At 32.3% G+C, this 18300-nt stretch overlaps 1 protein-coding gene across 5 annotated transcripts in view; it reads right to left on the reverse strand.

Annotated features, from left to right (window-relative positions):
- The window catches only part of MAGI2 (membrane associated guanylate kinase, WW and PDZ domain containing 2), a 1692369-nt gene that overhangs the window by 1221627 nt on the left and 452442 nt on the right, over positions 1–18300 (reverse strand). For all 5 annotated transcript variants that reach the window (XM_074268482.1, XM_074268481.1, XM_074268480.1 and 2 more), the window contains exon 2: positions 3895–4011. In XM_074268482.1, coding sequence (XP_074124583.1) covers positions 3895–4011 — 117 coding nt within the window. The remainder of the gene's footprint in view (positions 1–3894; positions 4012–18300) is intronic.

The following is an 18300-nucleotide window of genomic DNA, read 5'->3' on the forward strand; positions in this document are numbered from 1 at the left end:
GGGAAATTATATGCAAACTAACTAGGATTTTATGAATCTAGACCAATTCATTCTTCCTGTGGCTCTCTGTTGTAATAACAAGTTACTTCTTTTCCCATGATTTTACTTCTATGTAAAATAATATGTACTCTAGTCATTGGTCCTAATGACTTATGTGAACCAATGTGTAAGCATTGGGGGATAACATAAAGGACTGATCCATGATAGTAATCCAGTGATCTAAAGCTTAACACAAAGTGATTTTTGTTTGTATTTTAGCCTGAAGTGCGAAGTGCAGGAACTTGGTTTAAAGAAATACATTTATGCAAAGAGATTTAAGACATGATAATGATCCTATCATAAAATTCTATTTTGATTCACAAACAGCTATTTTATTCTTATATTTATTCTCCTTTTTATTCCATTTTACCATTTTTTTTTTTTGAGAAATAGTATGACATAATGAATGAATCTTAACCTAGAATCAGGAAGAAATGTGTTCATTTCCTATTTTGGAAACATATCTAATCATCCTAACTATGCCATTTAATCTCTCAATTGCCATGGGCATCTTCCTAAGACTAAGATGAATTCATAGAGTATATTTCTTTATTTTGCCAGCAAAATCAGATCCAGCAATACATGCACATACATATATATGTACACACATACACACACACACACGTATATATATATATATCCATTATATCTGAGCACTCGAAAATTAATTGACTTATTTAGAAGCTATCACAAAATTAATGTTAATTACCTGGATATTTAATTAAGCTTGCCAGATTCCCCTCTTTGCTTTAACAATGAGGACAAGTATGTCTCAATGTCAATTTCTTATCTACTTCCTTCAGCTTTTAAATACAATAAAGTGCCAGTCCTTTCTTTGTACTTCAGATCTCCTTTCTTTCATGTCACAAAAGATAAATTCTTACAGCAGCACTGACAATATCACAGTTTTGAAAACTCATCCATCCATTACCTTATAAATAGTACAGTCACTCACTTTAATCCATCTTCTTCTGCCCATCACTCTAATGTCAAACTTCCAAAATGAACTTTCAAAGTTGAGCTTTCCTCCACTTCCAGGAAAAAAGAAACCTCAGGTATCCAAAAGTGGACTTTCCCCCCATTATAACAAAGATATACACTCTATATCATAAATTGTTAATCACAATGCATTCTTATTTTTAATGCTTAATATTTATGATCTGGCATTTGAGTTTTGATGAGATTAATAGCATCCATAATCATGTCCCTCCTCTTTAATTGAAGAACTATGTGAAATTTCAATTCTGACTTGCATAACTTTATGCTTAATACATTTCAACACAAGATATTGTGTTTTATAGAATTCTAGAGGCTATAATGATCCTTTCCATTGTCCTTTGCTTTATTTTATGTTTTTTGTATCCTCATATGCCAACAGTATCAAAATCATTACTTAAACTCAGTTTAGTGTAATCTAAGGAAGAAAGAACTTGATGAGGATTTTCATACACAACAGTTTTTTGTTTTGTTTTGGTTTTGTAGAAGAATGCTAAAGCAACTAGTGACAAATATTATTTGCTATCTGTTAAATATTTGGGTCAAAGAGATTACCACTTGTATCAAAGGAAACAGATTCTTTAGTGATCTGAGGAAGGTTCATCTTAGAATCTCCCCTTCTATCTAGGAGTAACTACACACATAAATATACACATATCTATGTATTTAATAAATTAACAAATCCTCCAGGAATATATATTTAATTCATTAACAAATCCTCTCTAGTCAGCCAAAATGGAGAATTGTTTGACAAAATTTTTCAGTTTTAGTTGTTACATATACAAGCAGAAGACATATGCCTATATTCTTTGATTTTAAAACAGGTAATATTTTTGAAAACATTCAATTTCTAATTATTTCCAAATTCATTTTCTTTTTAAATAAACATTCTATATTCTCTTTAGAAGAATACCACATATACCACAAAGTGATTTATTTAGGATAAAATACTCAGGTAATTCTGAAGAATACATTTGTAATTCATGATAATTACATGTAATACATGTAACACATGATAAACTTTTAAAAAATCTGATTCATGAAAATATTAGGTTCAGAATTATCTTAGATATTACATTGGGGATCACAATTCATTTTGCCACAACACCCCCATTGGCCACAAAAATGAAGTTCTAAACATAATTTTCTATACACATTCAACTCTTCAAAAGAGGCACTTAATAATCTTTTTTGAGTCTGAAGAATGTGTGAGGGTAAAGAGGAATTATAGTCTACACTGAATAAATTAAATTTGCTAGGAGTTTACAATTTGAGTATAAGAGACCATGGTTTATGTTAAGAGATACAATGGGTACAAAATCACATTCATATTTAATCATTGGTTTTCAAATGTTATCTTTCAATCACTTTTTTCATATCTTCTTTCTTTTCTTTCTTTCTCCCTTTCCTCCTCTTCTTTTGTACACTAGGGAATCAAATCCTTACCTGCAGGCCCTTTGTTCAAAGGAATATGAATGTATATCACTGATATCTTGGGGTTTGTGGGATAGATTTATTTTTATGGACCATGCCTTAAACCTAAAGCACTCTGGTTCTCACTGATTGGCCACCAATGATTTTCAAGTCTCATTTGGTCATTGTTTGAATTCTGATGTCTGAGTTAGTGTAAATAGCTGTTATTCTGATTTTGGCTAGGAACTCTGGGAATCTTCCCTGCTTAGATAGATTTTATTTCTTTGACTATTTAAAAGAGGTCAGTCTGATAAAGTCCTGGGTCAGTGGGGTTGGCAGAGAAAACCTAATGTACTGATTAGATTACACCCAGAGGCAAGCAGAGATCACTGATGGGGTTTTTAGGTCCACTTTGCTACGTCCAGTCAAAAATCCAAGTTATATCAGCCTTTGGGATTAAATTTCTTCTATAAATCTATCCATGAATCATCCCATCTTTGTTGAATCATTTTTGGGTTAACCTGCCCTAGTATCACATGATAATTTTTTTCAACTCCTTTCCCATATCTCATGGTGTCTTTCTCCTTTTTATAGCTAACTAGTTCTTTTAGGGTGCTAAACTCCTCTATGGATTAAATTAATGGCATATTCCTATCTCATGGAGTATTTCCTTTCTTTTGGTTAATTGTTCCACTAGGGAACTTGATTTTTTCATTTTTAATTGTTAAAATCAATTTCCTTGCTAACTACACACTCTCTCAATAATATTGCATATCTACCCATTACTGATATCTATTATATTTTTTCATTTTGTTTGTAATCTCTTCTCATAAATAAACCTACCTTTTGCCAAAGAGAATGGCCATCATGAATTCATAACATGATTGAACCCCAACATTTGGTAATGATTGATCTCCCAAAACACATCTAATATTTGTGTCATTTTTATCTAGCCTTAATCACTGAATGAGTGTTGCCCCAAACAAACTGACACCTGGAAAAAACTTTTTAGCTTAAAAAGGCCAAGGCCTCCTACTGCATCTGGAGCCAAATCCAGCTCTCCTATTGGATCTACTGGATGCAGATGACTCTGTAGGAGAGGGTGAGGCTGGTGACTTTACCTAGACCTCCTTTACTTAAAATTCAATTCAGTTGAAAATCATGACATCCCCATGTCATGATCTTATTGTCCTCTTTGAGACTAAAGAATAAACAAAAATTTTATCTTTTTAGCTCAAATTATCAAATCAAACTAACAAAACATGAAAACCAACATTTGTTTTAATTCTGCCTTCCATTCAATGGATATTTGTTATACTTTACTTTTTAGCCTCATGTATCTGTTTTCCAAAAATGTTCATAGACAGATATAGAGAGATAAATAGACAGACAGATAAATAATAAATCTATCAATCAAAATATAGACACTGAAACCATCCTACTCACAGGGCACTGTGCGGAGATAGAGGTTATCTCGAATAATCTGTTGAAGCTCATGATCCACTGATCCCTTCTGAAATCGTAAGTTGAGGTAATGGCGAAGATCCTTATCCACAATTCCTCCTGAAATATGACATTTTCTTAATAATGGAAATGGAACATAGAATAAATCCTTGACCCTACCTTGAAAATAATTTGCACCATTTATAATTTTTATAATGTTATTTATAAAAGTAATCATTCTGAACTTTTTTTAAAAAGCATAAAATAAGCATAGAGAAATATAGGAGATTCTACTCTACAATTTAACCATTAATAAAGTTCATTTAGGATATATTGTGAAAACCTACAGGAATTACTTAAATATTTTCATAGCTTACTTAGATAAAAATATTTCAGACGCAAAACCACAAAAAGGACAGTAACCCACTTTTTTATAATTTAAAGTTCAAAAATAAATTGCCTATATTTAAACTTTTGTGATATCTATTTATAACTCAAGATTCAGTTTTAAACATTTAGCTTGAATTCCAATGTTATTTTTATTTTGGCTTTCAGATATAAAAAAAAAATCTTAAACATATATTCTATTATAATCTGTTGAAAAAGTATGCTGGTTAAAGGAACAGGGATTTTAGACTTAAGGATTTTACACTGGTAAAATCAGATCTTTGGTTTCTTCATTTTAAAAACAGTTTGATTTTTACATATTTGCAAAAGATAGATAAATATTAGAAAAGCCTCAATTTTCTGGACAAATTTGGTGAATATGAAAATTACTGAAATGTCAATAATCCTAAATTAATAAACATCATTGGTAAACATACACAATTACTAAATCTTTGCTAATCAAGTTTTGTCTGAAAGTCTCTAATTTAATGTTTTATATATTACTTATAACTACCTAACAGAGCAAAACATTAGTTTATCTTGACAGACTGAGAGTTGGTTTTGAAGCTAAGAAGACTTTAATTTAAGTCCCAGCTATGACACATATTTTCTGCATATTTCTGGGCAGGTCACATAATGTAGTACTTTAGGCAAATCTCTAAGAGTAGGATGATGCAAAGAAAGTTCTGACCTAAATTGGTAGAGGTAATTCCTCACTCAATTTTATATATTAAATGAAATCATGGACACATTCTGGTTCTCTAACAAAATAAATATACAAGTAATCAAACATAATTATTTTAATTCAATTCATATTATTCCATATATTTATTCATATTACTCAATTTCTTGCAAAACTTAATGCTGATTATTAATCTAATTTCACAAACATACAATGTTTAAAATCAGAATTACTGAGATTTTTTGGGGGGAAAACTTTTAGGAGGAACACGGAGCAAAAGAGAGTTAAATATCAGAATTCATAAAATGATGAAGACATTCCATCATATTAAATAAGTTTTTCAAGATCATTGCTACAATAAAAGCTTTGAAAGTTTAGAAGGCAAAACATAGGGACTTTAGATAGACTAATCTTTGTTAAACAATTGAACTGGACTGAAATACCTAAAAGAAAGCAATTGTAAATAGAAAGAAATGCAAAAATAACCAAGGATAATAAGTTCAAATGCTTTAAAATAATTATAATTGGCCTATGGATAGCATCTAAAGTGAAATATGCCCTACTATAAACATATCAAAAATAATTCTATGAACAAACACATAGAATTTACAAACAGTCATTTAGTTAAATGCTTTTAAAACAAGAGAAATGTGATATTAACAAGTTATGTTGTCACCTTGCTAGCATTAAAAAAAAAAATAAAACCATTTATTTGTATCTGCCTATTAATTGTCATAGATCAACAGGTAATTACCTCTGAAATCCCCTATCAAATTATTGTCTCCAAATAGAAACTATATACAAGCTTGAGCAAATACTCTTAAAATTATTAAATAATCCACATAAAATGGAAATATAATAATGGGAAACAAAATATGTTACTCACCATTTGCATAAATATTTCCTGGACTCTTACATTATAAACCTTTATTATTTTTTTACTTAACATGAAAAGCAATGGGAACAAATAGTTACTTAATTCATTCAACTTTAATAAAGTTAAAGAAACTGAGTGTTCTTGTAAACTGCTAGGGGAAAAGTTTAACAAGTAGTCGTCTTTGATCATCTCCAAGTGCCCCTGCCTTCTACACATTTCTAATTTGCATTCTGAAACACTGAACTCACTACCTGAAAAGCAAGTTTTCTTCTACTGGTATCTTGGTAGAGAAACAGACTTTATTCATACTTACTAATTCATCATAGAATCTGAGTCTAATAAGGAAAGGCAGTTTACAAGTCCATTTTGCCTGAAATTAGAATCAGTTGGTCTTGATTCATTAATTACAAGAATAAAAAATTCCCCAGCCCTAATTTCCTTCTTTCTTTCCCTCTGAAAAAGTCAGCATACCCAATGATGAAAATGATTTTTCAGCAGCCTGAGAAAATACCAGCTTTAGAACAACAGATGTAATCTGCCACCTGACATAAGCTAGAATCACTCACCTTCTGGGAATAGCACTGATAAAAACACATTTAGTAAGCTATTTTAAAACTACATTTTTTTTCTGCATATGCATTGAAGTTCCCCTTTCAAATATTCTAAATAAATGAAAAGAACAATTCTTGATTTTCCTCTCCTATAAATTTAATTGACTAGACACATATCTGTTTCAGGTAAAATGATCTATAGACTTCCCCACAGATTCAAGAAGACTGTCATTAACAAGAAACTCCTGAGTTAAAACAACCACCTGCATTCATTAAATTGATTTGATACAAATTATAATGCACTACTGCAAATTATCAGTTATTCTTTGAAAGGCATTTCCCACATTCTATTATGCACATATTATATCATGATTTGAAGTTCATCACAAAATTTTAACAAAGCATGGCAAGTTTATTCATTCTATGTACCTATATTCATATTTTTTTCTCCTTCTTTGGAAATTCAAGTCAGCTGAGGGGGTAAGCTTAGGCTGTTAGAAATTGATAAGAGAAGAGATGATAAATGTAATCCATGCTTCTAGTCATCATCCATGCTTGTCACTGAACCACATCATTATCTCTTCCCCCAAACACTTATCCTGATATCAAAATTTGTTATCTGAAGCTGTTTGAAAAGGACATAGTTCCATTGCTTTCTTCGAGTTACCTTTTTGTGGGATTCCTCCTTCAATACATAAAATAAAAATCTCTTTATTGTTTCTGATTTAGGAGCCCAACTGCTAAGATAAGAACTCACAAATGGATTTCCTTTATGTGTTGATTAAAGTAATGTCACCCAGAACTTTGCTTCAAAGGGGTGGCCAATTTCACTAAGGCATGCATATCCCAATTTACTGTAACTTCTTCATATTTCAAAGAGCTCAAAAGCTAGTGTTTAGAATTTCTTTTTTCCTTTTCTTTTTTCTTTTTTTTTTTTTTTTTTTTTAACATTTACAGAGGTTTCTAATTATATTGTCTTATTGTTTCTCATAACAGTTCTAAGAAGATGATGCTATCATCTTGGCCAAAGATAAGTAAAGTGATTTGTCCAGGGTCCCACAATCAATAAATATGCTCCTAAGGCAGGATTCACACAACTCAGGTAATTCTGACTCAAAGTACAATTTTCTATCTACTTGGCTACTTTTTTTTTTTTTAAATTTAAGTAAAGCCTTCCTCTTGATTTTTAATTTGTGTGTATATATATGTAAGAGAGAGAGAGAGAGAGAGAGAGAGAGAGAGAGAGAGAGAGAGAGAGAGAGAGAGAGAGAGGAGAGGAGAGGGAGAGGGAGAGAGGGAGAGGGAGAGGGAGAGGGAGAGGGAGAGGGAGAGGGAGAGGGAGAGGGAGAGGGAGAGGGAGAGGGAGAGGGAGAGGGAGAGGGAGGGGGAGGGGGAGGGGGAGGGGGAGGGGGAGGGGGAGAGGGAGAGGGAGAGGGAGAGGATGGAGAGGGAAGGAAAGAAAATTTTTATTTCTCAAAGAACAGGATGAAAAAAGGGGAAGGGAGAAGGGGAGGGAGAAGGGAAGGAGGGAGAGAGGTGGGGAGAAAGGGAGAAAGGATTTTTATTTCTCAAAGAACAGGATCAAAAATAGAGATCTGAGTTTTTTCAAACAGGATTAGCATTCACAGGTTCTCAGAGAGACTATCTTCTATCACAAGTATCTTGTAGTCTTAATAAGGAAACCCCAAAACTCTTAAAACCTCCTTGGACTCTGCCTCAGGGAAGGGACCCCACTCCAATCACAAACAGTTTCATTCTTATCTAAAAACCCATTGAATTCTATTCATATTCTAACCTTGGCTGAAACCCAGACTTGAGCCAATCTGGGACTCCACCCATGGGCCCCTTTAGATTGTCCAAAGCCCCCCATTATAAAAAAAGGGCCAAACTGAAGTCCATTTTTTGCAGAGATCCCAAACATGGCATCCTTATGCCAGTCATGTCAAAGATTTCTGCCTATCAGAACCAACCCTGGCTCTAGTGTCTTCCTACCTTTTAACCTTATTTCCAAACCCCATAATAAATCTCTTTTATCAATCTAGGTTTTCGGGTTTGTAAATTCCTCCACAGAGGACTCTTTCACTGCTACTAGATCTCATTTAACTCTGTATTCTTGTGCTGAATCTAAAGGGGTTACAGGGGAGCCCTATTTGACTCACTGTACCCCAAATCTGCCACTAAACCTAAATTAAACCTAATTTCATTTAGGGACCTCTTATCTAGTTCTCATCAGTCTGAATATTCTGAGGGGAGATGTGTTTACATAGTGACTAAGAGAGTAGTTAATAGAATGGTCTTAGAGTATGTATCTATAAACATATATTTTGTTCTCTCAAGTATTATATAATTAAGATGACATTTTTTCCCCTTTCCCTTCTTGGAGGTGAGAGGTTCCCCAGGTGTTATACATTTCCTTTTTTTAGTTATTTATCTACTAGATTTGATTTATTCACCAATATTTGGAAGCAGATTATAGGTCATAAAGTACTTTAGCCTACTTATGTCCATTATCTATTTCTACCTTGCCCTTCAGGTCACTCACATTGGTGACCTAGATTGGCTATTGGGATAAAATGGTGTCTCATGAGTCATAATCAAATAGAATTTCTGAAAGAATATACCTGTTAAAAAGATAAAATGCTGTTTTGTGAAGCAAGTTGGTCATTGAAAACATGGCACATTTTCTTAGATAAAATTTATCTCATTCCCCTTCATATACAGTATCTAACCAAAATACATCTGCTGATGAATCAGTTCAATGAGTTTTTCATCCAATTGCATATCATAGTCCTGATGATAAGCACCTTATATCCTCTTAGGTTTTATTATGTGTGTAGAGAGACAGAAATCTTTGAAAAATTAAGGAAGGTGTGTTGTTCTGGGGCCAGATATGATCTGCAAAATATCATCAGCCAATAGAATTTTGAGAAGGCACTTAAAATCTATATCTTCATTGACAACTATAGACATATATACCTATATATGTAGCTACATAGCATAGATTAGTAATTAAGTTAGATTTAGTTTGAACTATTGGTGAAAAGTTCTTTTCATGAGATCTATGATATAAATATATTTTATTACTGTAATCAGTAGAATTGTTTTGGGCAAGCCTGTGTATTTTATTTCATACACTTAAAGAGATGGGGGTACTAGGTTTCATTGGACAAACGATACATAACACACAAAATATCAATCCTTGATCTATATATACCTATGGTATCTGGATATTTATTACCAGAAGATAATTCAATTTATTCAAAAGCCTTACCACTTCTGGAGATTCTATTTGATATGAGTTTTATGCCAATTATTCTTTCTATTTTTCATTCTACAATCAAGAAGTGCCTATTATATTTTAACTATAACAACCCTACGACATTTTAGTCACTGTCCAATTCCTACTGCTGCTTAAAATATTAGATGATGGGTTCTTAATATTTTGTGTGTTGTGGACCTTTTATCTAATGAAACCTTGAACCCCTTCTATTAAATGTATGAAATAAAATATACAGTATTACAAAAAATAAATTCTACTGATTACAGTTACAAAACATATATATTATATCATAGAGCTCATAAAAAGAATTTCTTCCCAATAGTCCAAGCTAAACCCAACATAATTACTAAGCTAGTAGTATAGGCTCACCCTATATCTATTTCTAGAACTTTAATAATACAAAACCCTTGTATATCTAAATATGTACATAGTACTTTATCATAGCTAGAAAAGCAACTATTCATTAACTATACTGTTTGGGAAGCAGTTCATAAAAAGTGAAAAAATATAGTCAACCTTATTTAAACCATTATTTTTTAAATCTTCAACACCCAACTTCCTAGGACAAGTAATGGTAGAGAAGAAAGCAAATTAATTTTAGTCAATTAAAAAAAAAAAACTCAATATAACTCAGAGAGCTATTATTGAACAGTTATTTGACTAAGAAACAAATGAAAACAGAAAGAAAGAAATGATAATTCAATCAAACACATAGATTCTACCCATGAACAAATAATGCAATTTTTAGTGAATGAGAACACTGGAAAAACATTGTCTATATTTTTTAAAATGGAATTTTGTCTGATCTGAGAAATGAAAAAAAATTATGGGAAGACAAATGAATTTTGTTATATTCCATAGAATCACAATAATCTGTATGTGTGTGTGTATGTGTTTGTGTGTGTGATCTTAAGATCATATTTTTGGCATGTGATCATCTAAGAAATCAATTTAAAGGTGGGTCCAATATAACATCAAAATTCCTGGAACTTTCACTTAGTTCTGGAGCTATTTTGGTTATATTATAAATTATAGGTCATTAAAATTAAGTACTTCCTCTAATTAGTGCTTATTACGTCTTTCTTTGTAGACCATTCATATCTATTATAATATAGATAGGAACTGGAGCAGTGATTTGATGGTCATAGGGTACTCTCAAATACGAAAATTTTTTCTACCAATGCAGACCAATGTTTTCTTTGCATTTAAAAAATTTTCCTAAAGTGCATGGAGAAATTCAATGATTTGTGGAGGATTAGGAAGTCATTAATTGTGAAAAATTGGACTTGAGTTCACATGTTTCTGGATATTCTGCTACAACTAAAATTACATAGATAATATAACCATATAACAACCTTTTATAAATTTTGTTCCATGGAGAATAAAGCTAGGAACATTTGGTCAAAGTAACAGTTTCTTTGTATGCATGTTTTTTTTTGCCCATGGTTTTTGAGAACCAAGTTTATTCTTTTATCATGCTTCAATATCTTTTGTGCCTACTGTTCTTCCCTCAAATGCTAGTAGCAAAGCACATTTTGTATAGGAATAAAATATAAAGAAATACCACAAAGGATATTAAACAGTTGTAGCTCATTAAAAGATTCAAAACTGGAGAGGGTAATTGCTATTTCAGAGAAAATGACAAAGATAAATGTGAGGAGGTTTATAATTTTCTCTAGGCCTAAGTATTGAAAATGGTTTTTCATCATTTCCTCCCTTTTATTTTTCCTATTACAGCCCACAGATGTTTTACATGGAGTACTATTATTGTGTTCTTCATAGCAATCTCTGGCTTCAAAGTACATTTTAAAAATCTACCTGTCTTCATTGTTCATTTAGAGAATTCTTTGGACATTTAATGCAAAGGTTAATTATTGTGAATAGGAAAGGTATCAGACACAGATTTGAGAGAAGACTCAGATTATAGTACATATATATAGTATATTATATATACTCATTGTATTATAATGACATTTTGAAATAAGAATTTCAGTCACAGACACGAATATCTTTCTAACTTGTAGTCTACTATCTTTTCTTCCCTCAAATAGAACATTATTAATATCCCTATAGTAGGAATTCAAGAAACATCCACGAAGATATTCTAATGAAGTTTATTGACTTGAAGACTTACTAGGAGTTCAGTTGGTTCACTAATGTTTGTTTAACTATTTACTTTTTAAAGCATGGCTCAGTGAATAATAATCATGAGAAAGAAATGGGTTTCCTTTCTCTCTGGAAATTGTAGAACTGACATTCTGTAGCTTTACTCTCCTGTTTTATTTGATCAACACAGAGCAATCTTGAATATCAGCCAAGGAGAAAACCCTTACTTTTACTTGACATATCCTGCAAATTGTCTTATCTGAAAAGGTCAGATAATTTGTGATCTTTTTAAACTGTAAAGTTTAGAAATTTCTATTTGATAATGTGGCTAGATCTACTCTTGAAAGTGAAGTAAATATCTTAGGGGAAATTATCCTGGTAATCAAAGCTTTGCCTTATACCAAAACAACCCTAAAAAAAATTTAGCTGAAATCCCTAGGTTATTAGCACAAAAATATTGTTTATATCCACACACTGTTTGATTTTTTTTTAAGCAAATGTTTGATTACTTAGATTATGGACTAAATAATCTACTTCTTTTTATACTACACAAAATATATGATCTAAAACTATACTTATTTTTAAATGCTTGCTTTTATAATACCAATTACACAAAAGTAATATTTGAAAATATGTACATATGCAAACTTCTGGGACACATTGCTTATATACACACATATACATATATGCATTTATACCTATATGCAAGCATACACATACAAACACATATATGCATATAAGTTGTATATATGTGTATATGTGTGTCCCCAGAGGGTATATGTATGCAAACACATAGTTATGCATACATATATATATATATAAAGCACAAATTTTATATATAAAGTATAAGTACATATATACTAAGTCTCTATTTATTTATTTTTTTGCTGAGGCAATTGGGTTTAAGTGACTTGTCCAGAGTCACAGGGCTAGGAAGTATTAAGTGTCTGAGACCATATTTGAACTCAGGTCCTCCTGACTTCAGGCCTGGAGCTCTATCCACTGTGCTACCTAGCTGTCCCTTCCCATAAGTATTAATGTAGTTCTGATATATCTATATGTGTGTGGATGTGGACAAAGGATTAGACTTCTATTTATCCACAACAGGTAGAACAGAGCTAGATTTCAAGAGGAAAATTTAGTTTTGAAGTCAGAAAAACTTTCCTAAAAATTAAACCTATTAAAAGCAGAAATAAGCTCCCTTGCAAGATAGGTATTTGCCTCTCATCCAGAGTTTTCAAGCATAGCCCAGATAACTAGTTTTTAGTTTTTGTTTGTTTGTTTGCTTTGTATTAGAATTCTTTTGAAGCATGAATTAGAGCTGCTAAAGTCTCTTCTAACTGTGAAATTGTATGTCTTCTGTAATACTTTATCCAGTAAAATGTGTTTAATCATTTAATATTTCCTCCTGATTTTTTAATCTATTCTTTTGGTATTGTTTCCTTATAAAGACATACTGTAAACCATTCTTGCCAAATATCTAAGAAGGTGTCAGCCCCAATAAGAATTCTCTCCCTATGTACTCTGCTTGACCTGTTACAGTCATTCTTTCTGATTTCATATTGTAAAACATCATTTCTTCTTTATATATAGCATAGCTAATTTGAGTCTGAGAATTCAAAAGTTACATTCCTGCATCATTGATAATAAAATATATTAATTTAATACCTTACAAATGCATTATATTTTATAACTATGTGTTGTGCTGCTTTCATTTTTTTCTCTATGAATGATTTTAGGGCTGATATAGATGGGTAGTATTTGACATTGTTTTACAAATTTGTTTTAGCTTCTACTTCTTTTCACTGATATGTGATACCATTCAGAATCCTACCACCCTCCACTATTGCTTTTAAAAGAAATTTGCATTCTAAATTGGCATTGCCTTTGACTGCCATCTGTTTTTATTTGGCTTGAGGGATCAAGCTGATGAACACATTTTGTAAGCTCTTTTTACTTCCTGGTTATTGTTTATAGCTGTTTAACATTTTTGGTAATGGTTTACCAATCCACTAGTATAAATATCTTTACTTACCTATAGTTCTATAGGTTCCACATTTTTTGTTTTGTTTTCCAATGGGAAAACTTATTATTTTAAATTATTCTTCAGCTGCAGATGAAAGGGATATTATTTCAGGGTTTAGAGGCAATGGTATTCATCTAAATATGAAAAAAAAGGGCATAAATAGAGATTTTGGAGAATGGTCAGAAGATGTTAGATGGTACTTATTATCATGCATGTCTTAAATGAATTCCCTTCATACTTCTGGCCCTTAAAATCACTAGTTTCTGATGGGGGCTGTAGCCCCCTTTGATATTCCTTGTCTGATCTCCAACTTCCTTTGGGACAAGATCTAGTCAAACTAGTTTGGGCTATCTGAGCCAGTTTGGGTTTTCAGCCCCCATTCTAATGATCTGAAATTCCTTTTTGGGAGAGGCGGAAGGATAACAGAGAATTTCTGTCTTATTTGAAACAACAAGGGAATTCCTGCCTTATTTACAAATATCTCTGGAACCTCTTGGATAACATCTCTGTGCAAAAGTTATTTTGATGACTCTAGTCATGTATAAAAGGAAGGTTGAAAAATGGAATCTTTGCACGCGGTGTATACCGCCTAATGCCTGCCAGCTGGCGTCCTCTTGCCAGGCAGCTTGACCTCTTTGGAGGCCAAATGCTTGTCTGTCCCTTTTACTATCAATAAAGACTATGTTTCCATACAGAATTAAGTAGAAAATTCATTTGCTGCCGAACCTGCCCTTGGTTACTTTGGGGAAGGAAGGAGAGAGAGAAAAGGAACTGACCCATCTCCGTTTAGACCTCAGTTTACTCCTCATCAAGACTACCAATGACAGTGTTAACGAGGATAGTAGACCAACAGTCAGGGTTACATGTAGGGCATAGTCGGGAATAAACTTTAGTGCTCTCCTCATTTGGAGAAATTCTCTACCTGGAATCTTTACCTCAGTTTGGGGATTCATTAAATGAATTAGCATTGTTTGAGCTTCCTTTTGTTAAAAACTGCCAATGTACAGTGGTAAGCTTTTTCCTGTGGTTTTTTTTTTTTTTTTTGTTTGTTTGTTTGTTTGTTTGTTTTTTGTTTTGGTGTTGTTTTTATTTTTATTTTTTTGTTTTTTGTTTTTTAATAGCCAGACCGATTTTCCCCCTTCTGTTCATTTAAATTATTATTTACCTTTATATGTTTTATTGTAAAACTAAATATGAAAACTAAAGTAATGGGAAAATTATTTTATACAAAAAAGTTTTGTATTTCTAAGAGTGTATTCTTAATACATACCTAGCTTATAAACAGATAATATTTTTTTCTCTTTAATTAAAAAAAAAAAAACTGAGAATGCTTATCTCATAACAGAATACAATGTGTTTTTCTGGGACCTTTATGGACTATGGGTTCATAATATGAGTACTACAGCTGTCCTAGAAACCTTGCATATTTATGCCTAAATAGTTAATCTCCTTTTTGGAGCCCCATACCTCTGAAGTCTTTTCTAAGTGTTAATCTTTAAGGTAATCAGCTTGTCCTAATTAGAAGTTAATCAGAAACTCTATTTGAATGACAATTTGTATGGCTAAAATCTATTGAGGAACCATTGCCCTTGGATAGAGAGTAGCAGAGAAAATTCATCAGCACATTTATTTAATCTTTGCCATATGAATCCATGGAAAAATTGTGATGTGTCTTGTTTAGAAAGGAATAGGAATTTTGTTCTGAACTCACTTTAGTGGACTAATATACTGGTTGGTTTGATTGTTTTTTTCTTTTTTTCATTTACAGGATCAAGGAGAGCTAAACTTCAGGTTAGCTCAGGTGACTAATCCTTTTGGGCAGAATCACAAATGTTCTTGGATCTCTGTAAAAGACTAGGCTTTCCTTCTCACTTAACATAATTTTATATTCTTTTAAAATTAAATAAGCAATAAAGCCATCTTTTTCAGATATCCAGAATAAAGAAAGCCCTTAGTAGGAAATATAGTGAGCTAATACTGTATTTCAGTAGCCCCTGGAGCCAGTGCCAGTTTTGTAGCAGTATTTACTGCCTAATTGAGCCCAGAGTAAAGAGTATTGGTGTCAGCCTTTTCTGAAACACTTCACTTGACCAAAGAAAGATCCTGTGAGTTTCAAGATTCTAGAGGATTTTGTACTTACCAAGAGCAACCTAACAACTTCCATAAAATAGATGATGGTAGTGTCTTTATTGGGAGCAATGTATAGACTGAATATGATAAGGAAAAGCAGTTTTGATGCTGCTTAAAGATCTCAGAAGACATCATATCTTACAGAAATATCTTCAGTACTCCAGGAAAAAACAACAACAACAAAAAAACCCAGTTATTTCTAAGACCTGTGAGTAATATATCCCCTTTCTTAATATATTGAAACTTGAAAATTTGTCCCACTAGACTTTGAATATATTTGTGGGGAAATGTGTAATAAACTTTTTAGGACTAGTATTTTATGCCAACTATTCTTAATGATCCACCTCAGTAAACATCCCTTGGTAAAAGGTAATTATGTCTGACTTTCACATCAATAATCATCGAGAGGAAAATAGTGATAGGGGCTGATAAACTATCATATTAGGGAAAAAAAAAAAGATTATAATTCCTTTAGACTTAATCACAGTTCTCTAGGGAGAATAGTAGCTATTCTCTGCAGATTTGGCTGATCAATAAAAGAGGGAGATATGTTTGTAGCCCCAGAATCTTTGCAGTTAAGGTATAAAAAGCCTCAACTGAAAGAAAGAGATTCATTGATGGCAGGGACTTTTTTGCTTTTGCTTATGTCTTTGTAGCACATGGCAAAATGAGTACTGTAATGCTTTTTTACTGGTTAATAAAAGTACAAAAGTAATATTGTTACCAAATGTCACAACTGTAGCAATATCATGTGGGATTCACCTATTCTTTAGTGGTAGAGTGCCCATCTTCTTAAACTGTGGTTTGCAATCCCATATAAGGTCTTGTAATTGACTGTGAGGATCATGAAATTATGATTTATTAACAGTAAATATCTGATTTGTGTACCTACTTTATATACCTACATATGTAGGATTGTGTAAAAATTTCTTGGACAAAAAGAAGCTGCTCGGGAAAAAAAGTTTAAGAAGCATGGTATAGTGGAGAGTGTTAGACTTGTTGACATAAGACTTAAGTTTGTGATCCTGAAATAACTCAGTTTCCCTGCCTCAGTTTCTCTGAATTGTTCTGTCTCAGTTTCCCTGGTGGTATTCCTCCCCCCTTTCTTGGCCATTAGGATTGAGATAATTAGGGCTGCAGAGCTCTGGCTACTTGGATATTCCAAAGAGTTATAAAACTCCAGATGGCTTATCTCAAATACTTAGTTATCTCCAGGGCCCAGACTTCCTCTCTCCTGCTAGACTATCTTCTTGACTCCCAACCTGTCAGAATTAAAAAAAAAATTATTGTCCTTCCTAGAATTTCCATTCACCCAGTGCTCTGTTCCCCCCTTGTCTTTGTTTTCCTGATAGCTGGAGCCCTATAAAAGTCTCTGGAATTACTTGCTCATTGTTGGATGCTTTGAGACAAGAGTCCAATCCAATTATCTGGCTAGTATGGCTTCACTAATTCAAATTCTCCACTATTAAAATATTAAAAACCACTAATCTCTGTCTTGCCTCATGTTTTCCAGCATTAGAATCCAATCATTCTGGGTCTTACATGAACTAATAATAATGAAAGTGAGCAGAACACAATACTCTTCTCAGCAACACAGTGATCCAAGGCAATTCCAAAAGGCTTTTGATGGGAAAAACCATCCATATCCAAAGAAAGAATTACAATTGAAATGCAAATTAAAGCATACTACTTTCACTTTTTAAATTTTTGTTTTTGTTTTTTTACTTTTTTATTTCTCTTGGGTTTCCCATTTTCTTCTGATTATTCTTTTACATTATGATTAATATGGAAATATGTTTAACATAAATGTACATATATAGCCTATATCAGATTGCTTGCTGTCTTGGGGAGGAGGAAAAAGGAAGGGAAGGAAAAACATTTGGCATTCAAAATCTTTAAAAAAATAAATGTTGAAAATCAGAAAAAAATACTTTTCAGTGAAAAATAGGTGTGAATTCAAATAATACTTTTGACAGTCATTAGCTAAGTGACTTTTTAAAATACCCATTTTAAGAAAACCTAAATTTCCTTATTTCTAAAATGGAAAAATTAATAATACATACTTTCTAGGATCATTGTGTACATCAGATTTATACACACACACACATAAATATACACACACAGCATATACACACATACTGTCAACTAATAATCTAATAATACAAGTCAGATAATTGAGGATAATAGATGATGAGCTAGAAAGAATCTTAGGGTCATCTAATTTAATTCTCTTATTTATAGTTGAGAAATTAGGGCTCCAGAGAATGTATTTGATCCAAAGACCAATAGCTAGTAAGAGTATGGCCTGAATTAAAACCCAGGACTTCTGATTTCATATACAGTTGTAAAGTTTGCATTTTTTTTGAAAGG

Source organism: Sminthopsis crassicaudata, chromosome 5 (assembly GCF_048593235.1).
Source record: "Sminthopsis crassicaudata isolate SCR6 chromosome 5, ASM4859323v1, whole genome shotgun sequence".
NCBI classification, from domain to species: domain Eukaryota; kingdom Metazoa; phylum Chordata; class Mammalia; order Dasyuromorphia; family Dasyuridae; genus Sminthopsis; species Sminthopsis crassicaudata.